General features: G+C 41.9%; 1 protein-coding gene across 2 annotated transcripts; it reads right to left on the reverse strand.

Annotated features, from left to right (window-relative positions):
• Positions 1 to 1,701: 1,701 nt before the first annotated feature.
• Positions 1,702 to 17,757, reverse strand: LOC114607229 (phthioceranic/hydroxyphthioceranic acid synthase-like). 2 transcript variants are annotated; one of them, XM_077936823.1, is made up of 7 exons: positions 17,393 to 17,757; positions 14,718 to 14,792; positions 13,815 to 13,968; positions 11,906 to 12,066; positions 9,053 to 9,256; positions 8,306 to 8,487; positions 1,702 to 8,059 (listed from the first exon to the last, which is right to left on the reverse strand). In XM_077936823.1, the coding sequence occupies exons 2-7, from the start codon at positions 14,770 to 14,772 to the stop codon at positions 2,516 to 2,518; spliced, it is 6,300 nt and encodes a 2,099-aa protein (XP_077792949.1). In that variant the 5' UTR covers positions 14,773 to 14,792; positions 17,393 to 17,757; the 3' UTR covers positions 1,702 to 2,515. The 2 variants fall into 2 exon arrangements, with proteins under 2 accessions (XP_077792949.1, XP_077792950.1); XM_077936824.1 differs by lacking the exon at positions 17,393 to 17,757 and having other exon boundaries at positions 14,718 to 15,047.
• Between the last annotated feature and the right edge of the window lie 4,606 nt (positions 17,758 to 22,363).

Consider the following 22,363-nt stretch of genomic DNA (forward strand, 5'->3'; position numbering starts at 1 on the left):
ATAAGAGGAGGGCAACCAAAATGGTCAAAGGCCTGGAAACGATGCCTTATGAGGAACGGCTAAGGGAGCTGGGCATGTTTAGCCTGGAGAAGAGGAGGTTAAGGGGTGATATGATAGCCATGTTCAAATATCTAAAAGGATGTCACATAGAGGAGGGAGAAAGGTTGTTTTCTGCTGCTCCAGAGAAGCGGACACGGAGCAATGGATCCAAACTACAAGAAAGAAGATTCCACCTAAACATTAGGAAGAACTTCCTGACAGTAAGAGCTGTTCGACAGTGGAATTTGCTGCCAAGGAGTGTGGTGGAGTCTCCGTCTTTGGAGGTCTTTAAGCAGAGGCTTGACAACCATATGTCAGGAGTGCTCTGATGGTGTTTCCTGCTTGGCAGGGGGTTGGACTCGATGGCCCTTGTGGTCTTTTCCAACTCTATGATTCTATGATTCTAAGAATTGGAGTCCAGCAATAGCTGAAGAGCTGCAGGTTTCCCAACCCTGTTCAGCACTAAACATAAATTTATTCCTTGTACACTCACATGTATAAGAATCTATATGTATCAGCTGGAAAAAAATGAAATATATTTTCTAATGCAAGAATTCTTACTAAAGTAATATTAAATATACCTACAAAGAATCTTTAAAACATGCTGAGAGTCTTGTCCCCCTTCAACAAAAATCTGAAACAACACCCCCCCTTTTTGTATTAAGAATAAACTTTCCATTTAGTCACATAAAAGTACACCTTTATTAACTGATTAAAAACAATGTACTTTATTTGAACACAAAGAGTAATAATGGTTATTTTTGATGCAAAGTAGTAATAAAGCAAAAAGACTTCACTGTATAGCATAAAATTATAAAATATGCAAGTACAAAGTAGTAATGAAGGTAAAAACATCTTTCATATTAAAAATCGGGGGGGGGGATATGTACTTCACAATTTTAAACATGATATGCAAAGTTAACTAATATGGTACTTAACTAACCTCCAAAGTCTGCAAATATAAAGTGTAATGTTAATTATACTGCATACAGACCTGGGAATGAAGGCAGCCAATGGCAGTGAGGACTGAACTCCAAATACAGCCCTTTGCTCAGTTCACTTTTTAAAAGACCCAGGAGAGGCAGAAGCAAAGCTCTATGTCGTGTCTCCCTTGGAAACTGTGAGATCACAGTGAAAAATGCTATGTATTGTAATGGTTGTTTGAATTTCCTTGATCAGTTTTCAAAAGGGAAAGGATAAACATACAAAACATACTGTAGTGGAGCAAATGACTTGTAGATTACAAAACAATCAGAAACACATTTTACATTCATTTTAAAATCCTGTGTTTAATGTTCAAACTCAAGCTCAGCCTCTGCACCCTCTCATAAAGGGCAAGTGATCCCCGTAAACCACTTTGTCTTAAGCATGCTAAAACATTAGGAAGGGCAAACCAAGAATGCCCCAAAATGGTTCAGAGTAAGCTGTTTCAGGAGCCTCTGGGCTTATCAACCTTTCCTCTGCTCTTTCCATGCTGTACTTTAAAGCTCCATGTCCCAGCACCCCTTTATTTTTTTGCTGTGGAGCTTTCCCCATGAAAACCTGCATTTTAGCACTCAATCAGAGCAAACTTCAACCCACTGAAAGCCTGAATTGACATTTGCACCTACTGAGAGCTAAAGAGTGGGTTTTTTGCAGGGAAAGCTCCAGAGCAAAAACCACACATGCTTGGAGACAGAGCTTTAAAGCACGAACCTGTGGGGCACAAGGTAAGTATGGATAAGTCCTCACATGAAAAGCTTAACTGTCAGCAGATTTAAATGATTGTGGTGAAATAGCAGCTGGCACTAACTAAGACTATAATTACATCTATTTAGTTAATCCAAATTATGGTTCTTGTTGAGGGTCACTATTAATAGAAAAATTAGATTTTTTTTTAATGACGCAAATAAAATCAACACTGAAGCTAGGAAAAGATATTTCAGGTTTCTACTTCACAGTTCATTTTCCCCTCAGGAATCACTTACCGTATATACTCGAGTATAAGCCAACTTTTTCAGCACATATTTTTATGCTGGAAAAGCCCCCCTCGGTTTATACTTGAGTGAGGCAGTAGTGGCGGAGGGACGAGCGGCCCGAAAGGAGCCCTTTCTCGCCGCCAGTCCTGCCGCCGCCGCCGCCCATGTCTCGCAAGGGCAGGCACAGGAACTGTGCTGTGCCTCTCCCAACCGCGGCTCCTATGCCTGCTCTTGCGAGCGGCAAAGGCGGTGGCAGAAGGACGAGCGGCCCAGGATGCTTTTATTGAAGATGGTTCAATATTAGTTTTTCCATAATAGGATCTTCTTTTCGTTTTATAGGGAGGCTCTTGGTAGCGGCGGCGGAGGAGGAACGAGCAGTCCGAAAGCAGCCCTTTCTTCCTCCACTGCTGCTGCCGCCACCAGGTTTGTGGTGTAGTGAACCGGCTTATACTCAAGTCAATAAGTTCCCCCAGTTTTTTGTGCTAAAATTTGGTGCCTCGGCTTATATTCGGGTCAGCTTATACTCGAGTACATACAGTAGGTTCCCCAGGTTCCTTAGAACATTCTTCTAAAAGCAGTGCTAAACTAAGCACTGTGCTATGAGGATCAAGAATTTTCACAAGTGGTATATCAACCTTATGTTCTATATAAATGAGATTGCGCAGAGTCATGGCCAACATGGAATCTATACCAAGGGACAAAAGGGGTGTATTCATTGCAATGTCACTTGGATCTGTACTAATGAGCTGACTCACCAATGATATGATATAGTCTTCAATGTTTAGTGCAGCCAAATCCTTGGACATGACTTGTTCAAAAACCTCAGCCTGACTGCCAAAATGTTCTATCATAATTGTATGCAGGCGACTTCTGATTGCTGGAACTTGACGATAGTAAGTGTTGAGCATTGTTTTGAAGTTCAGCTTCACGACAGCTTGCTGAGGGTGGTTCAGAGTTAAGCTTGCTTTAAGATTCTCATGGATCTCATCCACTTGCAGAATTGATATACCCTTTGATTCCACCAATTTTTGAAGTTGATTTTTACCGTCCAGTAGCCCCAGATTCAAGGCACCCCAGTTGATGGATTGTCCTGACAGTCCACAGTTTCTTCTGAATTGGCAGAAAAGGTCCAGGAAGGAATTGGCAGCAGCATAGTTTGCTTGCAATGGATTTCCAATTAAGGAAGCAACAGATGAATAACATACAAAATAATCAAGAGCCTGTCCCTGAGTGGCGTGGTGCAGATTGATGGCACCAGCAACCTTTGGGCTTAAAACTTTCTCAAAGCTAGAGAGCGTCATATTTTCAATGCGCCCATCATGCAAAACCACAGCACTGTGGAAAACACCTTTGATTGGACACTTTGGAAAGATTTTGCTGATTGAACTGATTGTTTTCTCAACCTCAGGCCAAAAAGTCACATTGCACTGCAGACTGATGACCTTGCTCCACTTGTTCTGAATCTGCAAATCACTTATTTCCTTCTGCTTTTCAATGCTGGGCTTTCTCCTTGAAAGGATCGCGATGCATCCTCCTCCATTTTGAGCAATAAATCTAACAGTTTCATAGCCAAGCCCAGTGAGTCCTCCTATGACTATGTAAACAGCATTCTGCTTAAACATCTTCCGCTTTGCTTCACGCACTGGTATGTCAGAAATACACCTGTTCTGCCCATTGCTTTTCAGCACAGCAAATGAGACAGCCTTACAGGTAAAGTAGGATGTTATCGTGTCTATGCTCTCACTGTTTTCTGTCGGCTGAAAAACGGAACAAGGCAAGTCCTTGAATTGCCTGCGTTGCATTGATTTCAACCAGTCACTGAAAGGCTTGTGGGAATGTTTCAGCGATGATTTCTGGAAAATGGTTGCAAGACTGAGAATATGAATTTGAAAGTTTTCATGACCGCTTCCAATTAGAGATCGCAAGTGTTCAGAATGGTGGTTGCCATCGATTACCACAACATCCTGAAGATGTGAAAGACGGGCTAAGACGTCTTTGGGTAATCTTTCTAGGAAGGGCAGAAAGACAAGGGCGTTGCATTGAGCTACTCTTTTTTCCAGGCTGCTGTCAAGTGCTGTACATAAGGTGTTCCAGCCCAGTTCCTGAGCGGACAAAGCAAGCACTTTACACAAAACCGACTGTGGTTCATCAGAAATAATGCCTAAAAATCTATTCCGTTTCATCTTTGGTAACATCTGGTGCAAAATTTCCCATCCTATCCTGAAGAAGGAGACACAGGGTACAGTTTGAAAACATGGAAATTTCTGGGTTTTGAAACACACTGCTTCTGGAATCCTGATTCTTGAAGATGCAGCCACTGGGTAGCATGAAACAATATGATCTCCCACTTTGATCTTTTTTACATCACTGCCTGTTGCAACCACCGACCCACTGTAGTCCAGAGCCAAGAACCTGTATTTATCAATGGTCTGTGAATTCCAGTATAATGTGTTTCCAAAGTTACAGCTGGAAACACTAACAGGATAATAGTCTTCAGAATGGATACTTATTTTCTCAACTTGCACTTCAACATTGTGATTATCAGGAGAAATCTCAATGTGGTCAGCTGGCTCAGCAAATAGATTTCTTACTTCATGAGGCTCAGAAGTGTAAAAAGTTGACAGCTCAGATTCTTGAAGAGACTGAAAAGGATCATTATAGGACTTGTCATTAACCTGTGTATATCTAATTTCAGAAGTGTAAATTCTCCCCTGATTAATCCAGACTTCAGGATATTTATCTGCTTCATTTTCTACTAAAACATCTGCTAAAACTGCTATGTCCATTGTACTTGTTGAACCCATATCAATAATCTGAAATGTGATTTCAGGAACTTCAAGAATGCAGGATCTTACCATCCCATACAAAGCCAAGCCAGGGTTAATGTGGTCTACAGTCCTGCCTGTTGCTCTATATGTAATTATCTTGATGGAACCATGACTGTTCTTCTCTCTCAATGCAATGACAAGTTGCCGGAAAGCTTCACAACATTTGGATAAGCTTGCAACAACACTCTCAGGATTTTCTCCATTTGATCTTTGAATTCCCCACATAAACAAAACATCACTGTAGTCATGTACCTCTAGCCTAATTTTGTCCTGAGCAGCTGAATTTGCGCTTCCTGACACCAGTAATTGCTCCCAGTCTTCATACATCAAAAACCTAGAATCTTTATGTAAATATTTTTTGAGCTGTTGAGAAACTCCAATTTTGTCAGCAAACACTGCAGCTCTGGGTGCATCTCCTGAGGTTTGGATAATCCGGGAAGGGGTTACCTCTTTCCACTGATTTTCAAAAAGGAAAGCATCATCACTATTGGACGTTCTCTTCAGAAGAGTGATCCCAACACGTTTAATCTCAACCAAAACAGAGCCTTGTTTATCTGTGAAGCATCCACAAAATTCTAAATAGTTCTCAGTAGACTTACTTGTTTTCAGATATATCATCATTTCCTCTTCCAAAGGTCGGACAATTACAAGGCTGCCTATGTTGGAAGGAAACCCTGTACAGTTGTTCCTGGTTTTTGTGGTCATCACACCAGTCATTTGCAGAAAGCAGTCTAATATCACTGGATGAATAAAATGCTTGTGCAGTTCTTCCCTGGTTTGCTTGTTCACCTTAATGGTGGTTATGGCTTCCTTCAGTTCTTCACAATAAAACACATCACTTAGCTGCTTGAATACCGAACCATACTGAAATCCAAAACGAGATAATGCTTCGTATATTTCATCCTTTCTGACAATTGATTTACAACGCTGAAAAACATGTCTATATGAAATGTTATTTTCTTCAAGAAAGGTTTCTTGGTTCCATGTGATCTGTCCAGATGCATATACCGCACCAGATGAGGACAGTATTTTGAAATCTTTTTTTTCCTTTTGTGATACTACTGTTAGCTTCAAATCATGAGAATTTTCACTTAAAACACAAGGTGATTCAAACTTCATGCTCATCTGACACAAACTTAAGGGCTCCTTTCTTCCTGAGCTAGCCATCACAGCTGACAAAGCAAGTTCAACGAAAAAGGCACCAGGAACCAGAGCAACACCATTGAGCTTGTGCTCGTACAAATAGGGAGTCACTGTCTGAGATATGGAATGCTTGAATTCTGAACTGCCGTTGCTGACATTATGAATTGACAGGTGGTTTGTGTTCAGCTTGGTTTGAGTTGGCTGCTGGAGCCTGTTTAAAAATGACATGAGCGTCTTATGATCAAATTGATACCTGGGGTAGGCTGCAGGTACACCCTGATATCCTGCATAGATGTGCTCCCAATCTGGATTGACTCCCAATTCAAAAAGGCCTTTAACAAGTGTGAGAAGTGTCATATATTCTTTGTCAAGGTGCAAGGAAGGAAAAACTTTAGCTTGTGTCCCTAATGCTTCAATTATATATCTTTTCAGTGCACGCTGGGGACCAATTTCCACAAATACAGGATCATCTCTGCTTTTTGCTGCAGCTGTTATAGCCTCTGCAAAAAAAACAGGATCCCGAACCTGTCTGGCCCAGTAGGTGCCTGTAACAAAATCACCATCTGAAAAGGCCTTCCCTGTTGCTGTCGAAATTAGCTCAATCTCTGGCTTCCCTTTCTTTAATTCTGATAGATTGTCTGCTATCTCAGTTAGTACTGGATCCATCATTTGGCTGTGATATGCAGCTGGCACATTTAAAACATGAAGAAATATGTTTCTTTTACTGAAGTGCTCAGCCAGATCTTTCTGAATGGCATGGATAGACGTTTCATCTCCTGATAAGGTGCAAGACAAAGGACTGTTAAATGCTGCAACACAGACTTTCCCTGAATATGCACCAAGGGCTGCTGACACCCCTGCAACGGGAATGTTGCCAACCACCAGCATTCTGCCTCCAGTGACTTTAGCCTGCAGCCTGCTCCTGTGGTAGATGACTTTGACAGCATCTTCCAGGGAAATCAAGCCAGCACAATGGGCAGCAGCTACTTCGCCAACTGAATGGCCAACAGCAGCAATTGGCTTAACGCCCCAGTGTTGCAGGAGTGTAACCAAGGCCACCTGCAGTGTAAAGAGTAAGGGCTGGGCAACTTCAGGCCTGGACAAATCTTTGTATTCATTTTCTTTTGATTTTAGGATTCCTGTGGGAAGGTGTTCTAGAAACAGCCTTTCTATTTCTTTGCATTTGTCTCTAAACACTGGCTCAGACCTTAGCAATATCTCAGGTATCCCTTTCAGATCCAGACCGTTACCAGAGAATACAAAAATTAATTGTGGTGGTTTCTTCAGCGGAGCTGTTTCCAGTTCAGCCACAGGGGAAAGCTGTTGCTCTAGTTTCTGTAGTGAAGATGCCACAAATGCTTTTCTGTACTTGTAGTTTATATGGCTTCTTCTACAAGCAGATGTGTAGGCCAGATTTGGGAGTGTCACTGAGTCACTTGTATTAAGGTACCTAGCCGTGTCTTCTATCGCCCGTTTGAGAGAATTTCCTGAAGCTGCCGAAATGACAAATAATTCGACAGGCCTTCGGACTGGAGAAATAACCTGGGTTTGTTTAAACTGTCTGACAACCACATGGGCATTGGTGCCCCCAAATCCAAAACAGTTGATCCCAGCAACTCTGCCATATTCACCAGGCTCCTCCCACTTCTCCACTGTTGTTGGGATGGAGAGATTCAGTTTCCCTGTATTTATGCTGCTGGTGCTCTCTGAAAAGTGCAAGGATGGGACTATCTTCCCATGGTGCATCATGAGAAGAACTTTGATTAAGCCTGCTGCCCCAGCAGCCGACTCTGTGTGCCCAATGTTCCCTTTAACGGAGCCAATCTTGAGAGGGGGCAGATTAGGAGACCTCTTTTGACCAATGACATTACCTAAGCTCTCTGCCTCAACAGGATCTCCTGCAGGTGTCCCTGTGCCATGTGCTTCAATATATTGCACAACAGATGGATCAACACGATCTGGGTAGATGCTGAGCAGCAACTTCTCCTGTTCCTCTTGAGATGGTCTGGTGATTGGTGTGACGGATCTTCCATTCTGGTTGACTGCACTCACGTTGATGACACCCCATATTTTGCTGAAGTCTTCCTGTGCCTATTTTAAAGAAGATGAAAAGAGGTAAAGCTTCTTAAAGTTGTGAAACATAGGGATGGCAAACACAGCCAGTGCAATATAACTCAGTTAACATTTTATGATATGCTCTCTCTCTTATAACAAAGATTATGAGACATGGTGAGCATTCTACCAGCTATGACTATTTTATAAATAGAATTAGACATAATTCCTAGGTTTAATGAATTAAGAGTCAGGAGTTTGTGAATCCCGTTTCTATACTCATACCTTCTTTAATGATTTCAGCAAAAGAACTCCACAACCTTCTCCCCTTCCATAGCCATCGGCCTTTATAGAAAAGGGTTTGCTGACTCCTTCAGGGGATAGCATCTTTGCTTTACTAAGAGCTATGAAGACCTGTGGTTCCATTATGCAGCTCACTCCTCCACAAAGAGCAGCTTCGCAGTCTCCTGTAGGGTAAAATAATGAATGCATTTCTGTTCAGCATAAGGCTCAGTATTTAGACTTCTGAAAAGATTACATCGGTATACAAACGCACACATTTGCATGCCCCTCCAAGCTTAAGGGCATTCTGTTAAAGGAATCCAGAGGTGTGGATCTTGTCCAAAGTCTGGGGCAGGGCTAGGGCCATGCCACAACCCCGTCAGGAACCCTGGGTTAGCTCGAGTTGGTTTGCATGGACGGGGCTCCTCCTATCCGTGGTTGACCCTTAACAGACTCCATGCATGACGGGCAGGAGTCAGATATAGTCGGGTCAATCCAATGCCTAAGCCAATACCGCTCACATTCTGTAACCAATAAAGTTGTGGCCTAAATTTGCCAAATAACATTTAACCTAATACCTGTGCCCTTGTGTCTTATTCATCAATGAGGGGGTGGTTTCGGGGTCTCAACACACAACAGTAAGTCTCTCATTGTTTGTGAGGGGAAATCTGTTGTTCTCTTTGAGGTCCTTTGAGGTCCTTAGAGGAAAGGAAGAATATGAACGAATGGAAAACTATTAGATCTCATTACCTTGTTTAATTGCATGCAAAGCAAAGTGCAAAGCATAAGCAAATGAGGAGCAAGCCGTGTCGATGGCAACCGATGGCCCAGTCAGATTAAATGTATATGAAATCCGGTTAGCAGCTATGCTCATTGCTGTCCCGGTGCCATCGTAGTGGCTTGCTTCAGTGGGGTTTCTGGCACTCATTAGCCTGTAGTCTTGATTCATCATACCTGTGAATACCAAAGATGTACTGTGTTACCAGCATAGTACATTGAGAGTACAGTATTCATTCTGAACAACTTGGTTGCATTTATTGCTCTAGATCTGCCACACACAACATGCTTCAGTCTACACAACAAGATTAGGCTTTTCATTGAGTCATCTTCATAAGGGAATGCTATGCAGCTATTCAGGTTTGCGAGTACTGATCAGCTAAGTGGATAGACTTCAAGTTGTGAGACTAGGGTTAAAAAAAAATAATCCACCATAAATTGCATTTCCTAGCTCTCTGCTAATCTCTCCGCAGGTCTCCAGTATATAAAATGTGAATGCAGTTCACCTACCTAACAGCGTTGCTGTTCAAATGATCATGATTTACAAGAATGTTTTACATACATCACTAATAATATGAAAACTGTATTATTCCTCAAATTTGAACTGAATATTGGAAATACTGCATAAATGTTGCTTTATAGCATAGTATTATTTATGTGTTTTATTTACTATAAAATCCGTATTTACATGTTCTATTCAAAGCAGCTGATAGTCACAGAAGTTCTTTTAATGATCATAAAGTCCAACAGCTCTCTTAATACACTAGACTTTATTTTTTTAAACTGCAAATCATGTAACTGATTAATCACCATCAACAGCGTTGCTCATGTAACCAATAGTTACATGTTTGTTTCTTGAGTTATATCAGTTTAAACTTTCTTTAGCTTGTAATGCTCTTAAACACAGTTATATTTACTGTCTAGACAACTTCACATTTTCTTCAGAAATATTGTGTAGTCAGCAGCAGATACTCTAAATTGTCTTTAACAGTGGGCTGAATTACATTAGCATGTACCTGTTGACATCAATTAAAGTTCATTTGTTCAATAAATATTGGTATGTTGAACCCATTTTTCAAATGTTCTGATGTATATTTGGGTGCTACTTCACCCTTACCAATCACTTTTTGGGGTTTTTTTAAGTGATCTGCAAATGAACCTTAAGTGTTCATAAGATTTCATTAACACACCACCACAATAGAAAAATTCTATTCATAACTGAGTAGGATCTAAGCTAATGGGATTTACTCCCAAGTAAGTACATGGACGTGGGTGGTGCTGTGGTCTAAACCACTGAGCCTAGGGTTGGGGGTTCGAATCCCCGTGACGGGGTGAGCTCCCATTGCTCAGTTCCAGCTCCTGCCAACCTAGCAGTTTGAAAGAACGTCAAAGTGCAAGTAGATAAATAGGTACCACTCTGGCGGGAACGTAAACGGCATTTCTGTGCACTGCTCTGGTTTCGCCAGAAGCGGCTTAGTCATGCTGGCCACATGACCCAGAAAAACTGTCTGCAGACATGAGCGCTGCAACCCCAGAGTCGTTCGCGACTGGACTTAACTGTCATGGGTCATTTAAGTGTGATATACACCTATACACCTTTTTAAGTGTGTATAGGATGGCAACCTAAGAGAGTTACCGTATTTTTCGCTCGATAACACGCACCCGGCCATAACACGCATGTAGTTTTTAGAGGAGGAAAACAAGAAAAAAAATATTCTAAACGAAACAGTGGATCCATGTGGATCCATGTTTGTAACCATGTTTTTGCACCACTGCAGCCCCAGGTAACAGTGGGTGCATGATTTTTTTGGTGCAAACTGTAGCCATGGACATGCTATGTGATCTGATGGTGAATTTGGGGTGACCCAGTGCAAAAATCCTGAGGATCCATGTGGATCTGTGCTTTGTAACCACGTTTTAAGTGGGGAGGGAAGGAAAAGGACTCAAGGGACAAGGAGCACGCATGGAGCAGGCGCTGCTTCTCTACCCCCCCCCCCCCCCTTAGCAAGCTGAAAAACTTTGCTGGAGAGACAGAGAGCCTGCTTGCTTTAAAGGAGCCTACCGGTAGGCTCCTTTAAAGCAAGCAGGTTCTGCTTCTCTCCCTCCTTAGCGAGCTGAAAAACTTTGCTGGAGGGACAGAGAGCACTCATGTAAGCGGCTCCTGTCCGGTAGGCTCCTTTAAAGCAAGCAGGTTCTGCTTCTCTCCCTCCTCAAAGCGAGCTGAAAAGCAAAGCGGGAGGAGACTGAAAATCTTTCCTGCTGTTTCCAGCAAAGCGGGAGGAGAGAGATACAGAGAGCCAGCTTGCTTTAAAGGAGCCAACCGGACAGGAGCCGCTTACACTCGTGTAAGCGGCTCCTCTCCCGCTTTGCTCCTTTAAAGCAAGCAGGCTCTGCTTCTCTCCCTCCCCCCCCCCCCATAGCGAGCTGAAAGTCTTTCCTGCTATTTCCAGCAAAGCGGGAGAAGAGCCGCTGAGTGGGGAGGAGGGAGAGAAGCAGAACCTTCTTGCTTTAAAGGAGCCAACCGGACAGGAGCCGCTTACACTTGTGTAAGCGGCTCCTCTCCCCTCTCCCCTCTCGCTTTGCTCCTTTAAAGAAGCAGGCACTCTGTCCCTCTCTCCTCCCCATTCAGCGGCTCTTCTCCCGCTGGAAACCACGGAGGAGGGAAGCATTCGCTCCATAACACGCACAGACATTTCCCCTTACTTTCTAGGAGGAAAAAAACGTGTGTTATGGAGCGAAAAATACGGTATGTAGACCAGCCCTATATGTCCCAGTCTATGCTCCTAAATTAGTGCAACTGTTTTAAGCTTCAAATTATTGTCTCACCAACAAAAACCCCTGTTTTTGAACCACTTATGTTTTCTCTAGGGACTCCTGCATCTTCCAGTGCTCTGTATGTGCATTCCAGGAGTAATTTCTGCTGGGGATCCATACGCTCAGCTTCCACATCATTAATTCCAAAAAGTCTGTTGTCAAATGCATTAAACCTACAAAACAGAAGTCAGATAATAACATTGTAAGTAAGAGAAAATAATATGCAACCAACTCATGGCACATTCATTAATAAGACAATCAAATATTTTGACTTCTCGAAAATTATTTCCATTAATCATTTTAAAATAAAAGACTTTAATAATTTGGTCATTTGTTCTTGGGGAAAGTAGAATGAAAATAGAAGAATATTTAGAGCCACTACTTAATAGTGGCTTAGGATACTGGACATAAATATTTGTAGAATTGGATCCAAAGTACCATGAGTAGAGGGAGAAAATGTAGGGGTGCTGTTCTGCACCTTTATACTAGCAAAAGGCTATATTAAACACATGGTAAATAAAGATACAAGAGGGGCACTCAAAGATACAGAGGGGCACTCAAAGGTTTTGAAAAGCACTAGTGGAAAGTCTTGTGAAAGAGCTCTTGCAAATGAAAGGACTTATTTAGAGTTAGGACTACTCTCTTTTATTGAATCAGAAACAGGCCTTCCACAAAAGGAAGAGGCTTTCTTCTAGCTTTTGGATCCTAGTCATAACGTTGCACGTGCCTGAATATTTCAGATTCCACACTAGTTTCAGCTCTTATCAAAACACTGAATAAAATGAAATTCAAATAAACAGATGGTGGGAAAGCCCACATATCCCTGGCAGCCGGCCTGGGAATTCCCCAATAGCCGATCACCTTGCTCAGGCGTTGCTCCCCAGGGATAGGAGCTTGCTGCGACTGGCTTCCAAGCCCCCCACCCTATGACTGGTTAAGCAGCCATTAGGATCAAGGCCTATCTAGTCCAGCATCCTATTTGCAATATTGGGCAGACAGATGTTTCTGAAAAGCTCGTGAGCAGGGTAGGAAGGCAAAAGTCCTCTTCTGCTACCTCACAAACAGTATTCAAGTGTTCACTGCTTATATGCAGTTATTCTCAAAATTGGATGATAACTTATGTACATTGTTTTATATATAAAACAAGTAGATGCAGCAAAACAAGTTGATAGCCCAGTTCAAATGGACAGTTTTTTTGCCAAAAAATGAGATAAAATTGGATTTGCCATATGAGTAAGGGAAATACAATAAAAACCTCCATGAGTAAACAGGCTATATAAAAAACATTCTGGTTAAGATGTTCAAGAAACAACTGCACATCTATTAAAATACAAACTGAAACAGTTTGAATTTGTGGATTAAAAACAAAACAAAAAACCCATAGCTGTTCCATTTAGTTATCCTGAGTAATAGTCATTGATGGACAAATTTCTATGATCCAATTCTTTTTCAAAGCTACTTTTAAGCCAGTGTCCACCATCTCACCCACCCACATGCTGTAGCCACAGATTCCGAAAATAATTTACATACTGTGTAATTAAGATTAAGAAACAATTTGCAGTAAATTCTATTTCCAAATAAACTGACTTAAATAGTTATGTAGCTGCAATCCTATACCCAGTTAACCTGGGAGCAAAGCCCATTGAACTCATCAGGAATTGTACCATTCATGGGACAATCATATTAAGCTAAAACAAAACTACTTCAAGCCTATAGCACCAAAACCATTTTTGCTTCCTATGAAAAAATGACTGGCATCACGCGTAGAAAAGTGTCTATTTTCTTTAACATACACCAAATGTGTACGTTTAGGCAAATTACTTTACAATAAAAAAAATTAAAAACAGTTTAGTGTTCTGCTTCCTTGGAGCTGATTCACAGTTCATTTTCCACCATCGTGTGATTAAGCATGAACACTTACTCTTCGGTAAAAGCGGCATGTCTTGTGCTCGTCTTTCCTGGTTTGTGACTGTCTGGATCATACCAGCTTTTGGTTTCAAATCTTTCCGGAGGTATTTCTACAACACAGTTTCTGCCTTCTACTAGAACTCGCCATAAATTATCAATTCCTTCACCTGTTGAAAATATATTATTTTAGATAGCTGGAATTTACTTCCCAATAGTTTATTTATTAATATAGAAACTTAAATTCTATTGGTGTTATTCGTTTGGCAGAAACTACAATGGAACCTCGGTTGTCAAACGTAATCCGTTCTGGAAGACTGTTCGACTTCCAAAACGTTCGACAACCGATGGGCGATCGGCAAAGTCCATTGAGAAAATGGAGAATCGCACCTCAGAAGCCGTTCAACTTCTGACGCGCATTCGAAAAGGGAAGCATTCACTTCCCGGTTTTTGGCATTCGGCTTCCAAATTGTTTGGCTTCCGAGATATATTGTATAAGACAATTGTATAAGACAATTAAAAAATTCTGAGTAAATAACTCAACATGATAGCTCAGCCAGTAGAGCATGAGACTCTTAATCTTAGGGTCATGGCTTTGAGCCCCATGTTTGGCAAAATGATTCCTGCGTTGCAGGGGGTTAAACGAGATGACCCTCTTGGCCCCTTCCAGTTCTATGATATTATGATTCTATATTATTTTATCATAGAATTGTATATCAGAAGTGTGAATCTGTGATTCAGCCTTACCACGTGAGCCGATACTGATTATGATCATTAAAAAGCTGCTATATGAATGTTGCTGTATCATTGCACTAGAAGTATAATCATATTCCCTGTTAGTTCTAATATAAAGATCTCTGGTAGCACCCACTACACATTGACTTATACTTAATATGTAATTTAAAGGAGCAGTGCTCACCTCCAGGAAAATTGCATCCGATCCCCACAATGGCAATTTCATCCTCAGTTTCCATCAGTTTCTTTTACTTTTATTCTGAAAAGTATAAAATAATTAGTTCAATGAATCCACATCTAAAATTAAAATATGTTTCCCCAACAGGGTGAGCGCTGCATTGCAGGGGTTGGACTAGATGACCCTTGGGGTCCCTTCCAACTCTACAATGATACGATTCTATGATTTCTGTGTGGTCATTTGGGGATAATCCTTAGGGAACATAATGTCAATGACCAATCATTATTGGCTTAATTAATGGCAAGCACCAGCCAGAAAGTGGGCATTCAGATGGAGCCAATACCACTGGGGGCCAAAGTAGACATGATGTTAAATACATCTTAATCTGTCCCATTCCCCCTTTTTAAATAACAGCTGGGAGTAGGAGCTCCTTAATTATTTCCTAGTGCATCCCCCCCCTCCCTGTAAGAGAGCACAAGGGAGAGGCTGTAACTCAGCGGTTATAGCACATATGCCTTCCATGCAAAGAGTCCCTGGTTCAGGCATCAGCATCACAAGCCGAAACCATCAGATGGTGATGGGAAAGACTGCGGAGTGCCGGCTGCCTGCTGCCAGCTAGTTAAAAAATAATGGACTAGATGTACAGACAGTCTGACCTGTCCTCAAATGCTTTCCTGTCTTCCTAATGTAAAATATTAACGCATCTACACTAGTGGCCAAAATTGTGGAAACCTTTTGGGAAAAGTGTATTTCCAAGGTTTGATAGCTCATAACACCACTCCCCCTCCCCAGTAATACCAAAACAAGATGACACCTGATTGGCTCTCTAAACACTCATGCTCATTGGCTACATTCAAATGAAGGAAAGCTACTGCATATCAACCTAAGCAAGTTGTGCTTCCTTTTTCTGGTTATTTGGCTATAACTTTTGATAGAATACAAATAGTTGAATAAACTTTGTTGCATTGCATTCTTCATTAAATTATCTTTCCATTGATATATAATTTTATGGTATTACTCCAAAACAAAGTGGTGTTATTGTTATGACCAAATAGGTTGTGTGTCAAAGCCCCAAGCCACCCCCATGAGAATAAGGATACAAGGACACAGAATTTTAGTCAAAACAAAAAAAATTCCTTCCAGTAGCACCTTAAAGACCAACTAAGTTAGTTCTTGGTATGAGCTTTCGTGTGCATGCACACTTCTTCAGATACACTGAAACAGAAGTTGCCAGATCCTTCTATATAGTGAGAAGGTGGGGAGGGGCATTACTCAGAAGGGTGGTGGGAATGGGTGATTGGCAGATAGCTGTGATGAGCCTGTTGACGACTCTTAACGACTGCAATAGGTCTTACAGGAAAAAGCAAGGGGTGGATTCTTATCTCATTATACATGACAAAGCCATTTTTCACCTTCTCACCCCTTGCTTTTTCCTGTAAGACCTCATACCAAGAACTAACTTAGTTGGTCTTTAAGGTGCTACTGGAAGGAATTTTTTTTGTTTTGACTATGGCAGACCAACACGGCTACCTATCTGTAACAGAATTTTAGGTTAATGTTAATGGGCAAAATTTAGGCCACAGCTTTATTGGTTGCAGAATGTGAGCGGTAGTGGCTTAGGCATTGGCATCAACAGACTATATCCTGCCCACCTTGCAGGGAGTCTGGTACGAATTCTTTTATCTGTTTAGGTGTTTAACATAGATGAGACCCAGTGTACCCTAGGAAAGTGCAAGTAACCTCAGACAACCAATATATATTGGAATTTCTATATAATACTGCTTTATTGGTTAACAAACATAGCATATAACAAGACAGGGAATATGCACTCATTCACACATCCATACTCACCGGCTCTTCACTGAATTGATTAGGTTCAGTAAAAGCTATGGGTGACCAGACAGTGGGAATCCTGTCTGCGTCTGACACACAGACCGATCTGAAAAGTCTCATCTTATATAGTCTTCTTGTTGTTCATCTGAATCTTGGCATTTATCCCTTTCTTTGGCATGTTACAACACTCATTGTTTGTAACTAGTGTAGTACAGCCAGTCTTTACGCTTCTTTGTGTGTACCGTTCACTTGGCCAGAACATGCACATACCATTAGCTTTTTGATCAACACAGTTCATTATTAGTTCATCAACAGCATCTATTTTGTGGTGGTGGTCTTCAACCATTTTCGGTCCATTCAAACCATATCATTCATTACATTATGAGCCATCAAACCTCGGAAATACACTTTTTAAAAAAGGTTTCCACAATTTTAGCCACTAGTGTATATAAGGCTAAGTAGAATTATTACTGTTTTTGTAGCAGCAAAACAGCAGATAGCCTCTTCTATTGCAACCTCTATGGCCACATTTTGTAAAAAAAGAACTCAAACAACATTTGGTGCAAATTGCATGCCACATCCAGCACAACCAAGCCTTCTGCAAGGTATGAGGTATGGAAAGGACAGAATAGAGGAAGCTGTGCTGCTATTAGAATACAAAGGATTTCAAAATTTTACCCAGCGTGCCCACAGCAAATAAACTATTTGGGTCCCAGATACTTGTAAACTGCAAACAATAAAATAAAAATGCAAAAAATTTGAAGGAACAGACTATATTCTTATGTAAAGTAAACATGCACAACAAACAAAGTCATCAATACATAAAAGAGTAGGCTATTCAGACTCACCTCCAGTTGTTTTAATGTACACAGCTTTTTGAAGTTTGCTGGTAAAATCTTCTGTGCTGTGTATACATTGAAGTTCGCTAAGAAGCTATAACCATAGTGGGGGCAAGTCCTCATATACTAAGGTTCTGTAAGTGCTAGAACTGCTGATACTTCCTTGCATCTTTCATTTATAAAGGTTTCGAGTTGGCTAGCTCATCATTTTTTCATGGTCACCTTTCCATTACATCATCCTTGGGAAGTTCCCACAGAGTGCAACTTTCAGATTTTGCTTTCCAATTGAATACAGACTTCTGCTTCTCCAAAAAAAATTATGCTTTGTCATCTGACCAAAACAAATTCTTTTTACCACATAGCATTTTGGCATTGATGAATTCTTAGCTGTAAGTCCAATGTGCTATGTACATACAGCATAATAATACATACTATCTTTCTCTCGCCATACATTCAGATATCTGTGTGTGTGTGTGTACACACACACACACACACAGATCTACACAAACACAATTAGAGCACTTACCTAAGATGAAGTAAATAAAGGTAAAGGGACCCCTGACCATTAGGTCCAGTCGTGGCCGACTCTGGGGTTGCGCACTCATCTCGCTTTACTGGCCGAGGGAGCCAGCGTACAGCTTCCGGGCCATGTGGCCAGCATGACTAAGCCACTTCTGGCGAACCAGAGCAGCACACGGAAATGCCATTTACCTTCCCGCCAGAGCGGGGACCTATTTATCTGAACCTATTTATCTACTTGCACTATGACGTCCTTTCGAACTGCTAGGTTGGCAGGAGCTGGGACTGAACGGGAGGTGACCCCGTTGCGGGGATTCGAACCGCCGACCTTCTGATCGGCAAGTCCTGGGCTCTGTGGTTTAACCCACAGCGCCACCCGCGTCCCTTATAAGATGAAGTATTTCACTCAAATAATACATAGGGCAAAACAGAATAAACTCAGCTTCTGGGAGTCATAGTTTATAATTGCTATGATAATACCTTCTTATGTGATTAACTGCAAAAAGATGTTACAAGTATGAGGCTAAATCATTGTGTCCATTAGGATTTACAGAGTTTAAAGTGAACATCCAGTAAGCCTTACACCTATATAATAATAAGTGTTTGTCCTAGGACAAAACATTCAGCTGTTTGGGAGTATGTTTGGAGAATATATGTAGTTAACAGAGCTTCTATGATATTAATGTGAATCTTGCTCTTCTGCTCACTAATCTGACTTATTACTGCTCTCCTGGTTTGTTCTGCATATAGGGTTTTTTTTGTGGCAGTACTCAACATTATGGAGTGCCAACAACTGTTTTGTGGCTGCCTAAATGTCCTTTTGGTTCTGGCACTCACAACACTCTTATCAATATATGAGACTGTAATAACATTTTTTAAAATAAAAAAATGGATTGCCTACATATATTAACAATCAAGGGCACAAAAATTGCAGATGGATGGAACATATCCAAGCAGGTTTCCTACACAGCTTCTTGATCACTCACATTTGGAAGATTTCACCTTGGGGTATTTGCCTTATAAGCAGCTTTCTGCATGCAGTGCAACTATTTTCTCCTTGTGGCAGGCTGTGGCCTTTCTGGTAAGAGTTGGTTGGGGTATTTGGTGGCTAAGTGGGCCTGCCTTGTGGTGAGGGAGAAGGCTTGGACTAGTCAAGTGAGATAGTCTCCTGCTCCCTGTTCTAAATCCGTTCTAGTATGATAAAATGCTGTTGTTTAAAGCAGTGTTTCCCAACCACTGTTCCGCGGCACACTAGTGTGCCGCGAGATGTTGCCTGGTGTGCCGTGGGAAAAATTCGAAAGATTTTTTTTTTTTTTGTAAAAGTCAAATTAGGTCCTAATCTATCCCTCGAGCGCCTCTTGTCTGTTATTGTGACGCATGAAGCGTGTTCCCGCCCACTCCCCGCCCTCCCTTGCTTCTCTCTCTCTCTCTGTGGCGTTCTCCGCCGCTTCCTGCTGGGCATGCGCAGCTCGCCTCGCGCTTCCATTCCGGCCCCTCCTTCCCCCGACTACCCCGCCGCTCCGTTCCTTTCTCTTTCTCGCGTGTCAGAGAGCGGCGGCGCGAGCGCGGCGGTTCCCTCAGGGCTGACGGAGGGCTCGAGGAGGAGGAGGCAGGACGTGGAGGCGGAGAAAGCGGCGGCGGCCACCCCCCACCTCCGGCTCGAGGCCCGCGTAGAAAGCTGAGGGGGAGAGATAGATAGAGGTGGGCGGCGGCGGCGGCGACCACGACCAACCGCCACAGTAGTTGTAGCGGTGGCGACGGCGAGCAGGGACTCCCGCTCTCTCTCCGTCGTGTCTCTCTCTCTCTCTCCCGGGCCCGTCCCTTGAGTCTCCCGCGCGCCTCGGCTACAAGATGAGCATCGAGATCCCGCCGGGTCTGACTGAGCTGCTGCAGGGCTACACGGTGGAGGTGCTGCGGCACCGGCCGCCGGACCTGCTGGCCTTCGCTGCCGAATACTTCGCCAAGCTGCGCTCTCCTTCCTGCCTCGCTTTGCTGCCTCCTCCCCCCCACCCCCAAAGCTTGGAGGTTCCCCGGCGCCGACCCACAGGTTTGACCCCCTTCTCACACCTGTTCGCGCTCCTTGCACGGAATGGGGCGGATGGGGAGGAACGGGGCTCGCCGCTGCCTCCGCTCGCCCTCCCCCCCTCCGCCGGCGGTCCCGCAATTCTTGGCTTTTTGGCGGTTGGCACAGAAGGAAGGCAAGGGGGAGGGGAAAAAATTGAATCTTACACTTTCGTGTGTCCCTCCCGGCGTGACGCTGCGCGCTGACGTCACGGGGCTGTAATGGTGGTGTGCCTCGAGATTTTTTTCATGAAACAAGTGTGCCTTTGCCCAAAAAAGGTTGGGAAACACTGGTTTAAAGCCATCTTTCCCAACCTGATGCTCTTAAGATGTTTTGGGCTACAACTCCCATAAACCCCACTGCCATGTTAGCTGGGGCTGATGAGAGTTGTAGCCCGAAAAATCTGGAAGTAACCAAACAAACCCGTGTTGCAAAGAGTATGTCAGCAATGTCTAGGCAACACGATGACCATGTACATACGCAATAAACAATCTTTATAGGATTCCTTCAAACCATAACAAGTACTAAATGAAATCTTTAGTCTCAAGTCTCTGACAATCTTTAAATGAAGCGAGGTACCAGACTTTGTTCGATGTAAGACAAGGTGTGAAGCTTTGTGTATTCAGCAAATATGATGTCCAAAACTGAACAGTGATTCCGGATATTGACTACTGTTTCATAGAATTCTTCGTCAGCGTGGTGGGAGGATATAGAATAGCTTCATAAACTGAAAATAAAATTTTACAGACGATGACCTGCATGCACATATCACTTTACAAAAATAATAAATTATAATACAAACAGTAATGAAAAAGAGTACATACCCCACCATATTTAGAATGAATGTATGTAAATGAATATATCAAATGCTGTGGAACAGTGCTCATGTACCACCTGTAGTTGACTTCATATGTTGTTAAAAAAATATTGTTAGTAGCAGTGAGTACATTATTACATGTAAAACACATGAGGAATAACTGGCCAGTTTATAGGGATTTAGTAGAATATTGATTGTTAGCATATATGGGAACTAGGTGTGAAGACGCAGTTCATTTATATTTATAGCATGAAAGGCATATGATTTTAGTATGTCGAGCTGGGGCAGAGTCTGTTGCATAATAAGGAAATTTCCGTGGCTACATTTTCCAGCTGATGGGAAGCCAAGGAATGTTTGGAAATTTTGCTCTCCTCTGTGTCCTTATTTGCTTTCTTTAGCACATGAGAGAAAGATAATGCAGCCCCAGTTAAAATACAGATTTATGTATTTACTTAGGTGATTTCTACACCTCTTAATAATTCTCTGGGTGGTGCTCCAGGATCACTCACATTTGTTCATCACTATGCTGTAGCCATGATTCTTTGTAATATTTTAGGCAAAGCAGGGACATAATGTATGGATCACAAAATCTTACATGCTGAAAAGGCCTTTGATAGTGCTTCATGGGATTTCCTATTGAAAACTTTCAAAGGAATGAGGCTAGGAAACAAGATAATTAATGGAATCAAAGCTATATATGCCAATCTTTTTATTCTGGCAGGGGGGAAAGCCACGAATAAAATTCAAACTATTAACGAAGACTATGGATAGAGGAGGCTTTGCAGTCCCGGATTTTAAATTATATTACGAAGCGTCAAGTCTGACTTAGATCCAAGATTGGATATTGTTAAAAAAATATGGAAATATTGGACATAGAGGGCTGGGACAATGTCTATGGTTGGCATAGTTATTTAGGACATGACAAAATTAGGAACCATAGAGGATTCCTAAATCATATAGTGAGGAAAGCCCTATACGCTGTATGGGAAAGATATCTACCACTACTGGTACTGAAAACCCCATGGTGGCTCTCATCTATTGAAACAACAGCAATACACACACACACACACACACACAAAACACACGAGGAATAACTGGCCAGTTTATAGGGACTTAGTAGAAGAACAAAACAACTGCCCTAAATTGAAGAAACATGAAGAGTTAAAAAAGTTAGGAATAACCTGGCTAGAATACCACCAGCTATATGCAGTCCTAGAAAAAGACAAAAAATGAAAGGATTCAATAACAAAACCTCAAATGTAGAGAAAGAATGATTACAAAATAATAATAAAAACTTTCAAAAATGTATAGGCTACTCTTAAATTGGAATTTAAAAGATGAAAAAATAAAAGATGTAATGAAAAAGTGGGCACAAGACCTAGGTCATCTGATAGAATTAGAAAAATGGGGGAAGCTATAGAAGATAAAATTAAAATTCACGGCATGTCACCAAATTAAAGAAAACTTCATGAAAATGCAGTTAATGTGGTATTTAACCCTGGTAAAACTGGTGAAAATCAACAGAAGCCACAATAACAAATGTTGGAGATGTAAATCACAAGTGGCAACCTTCTTTCATGTG

The sequence above is a fragment of the Podarcis muralis genome, chromosome 12 (genome assembly GCF_964188315.1).
Source record: "Podarcis muralis chromosome 12, rPodMur119.hap1.1, whole genome shotgun sequence".
Lineage (NCBI taxonomy): Eukaryota > Metazoa > Chordata > Lepidosauria > Squamata > Lacertidae > Podarcis > Podarcis muralis.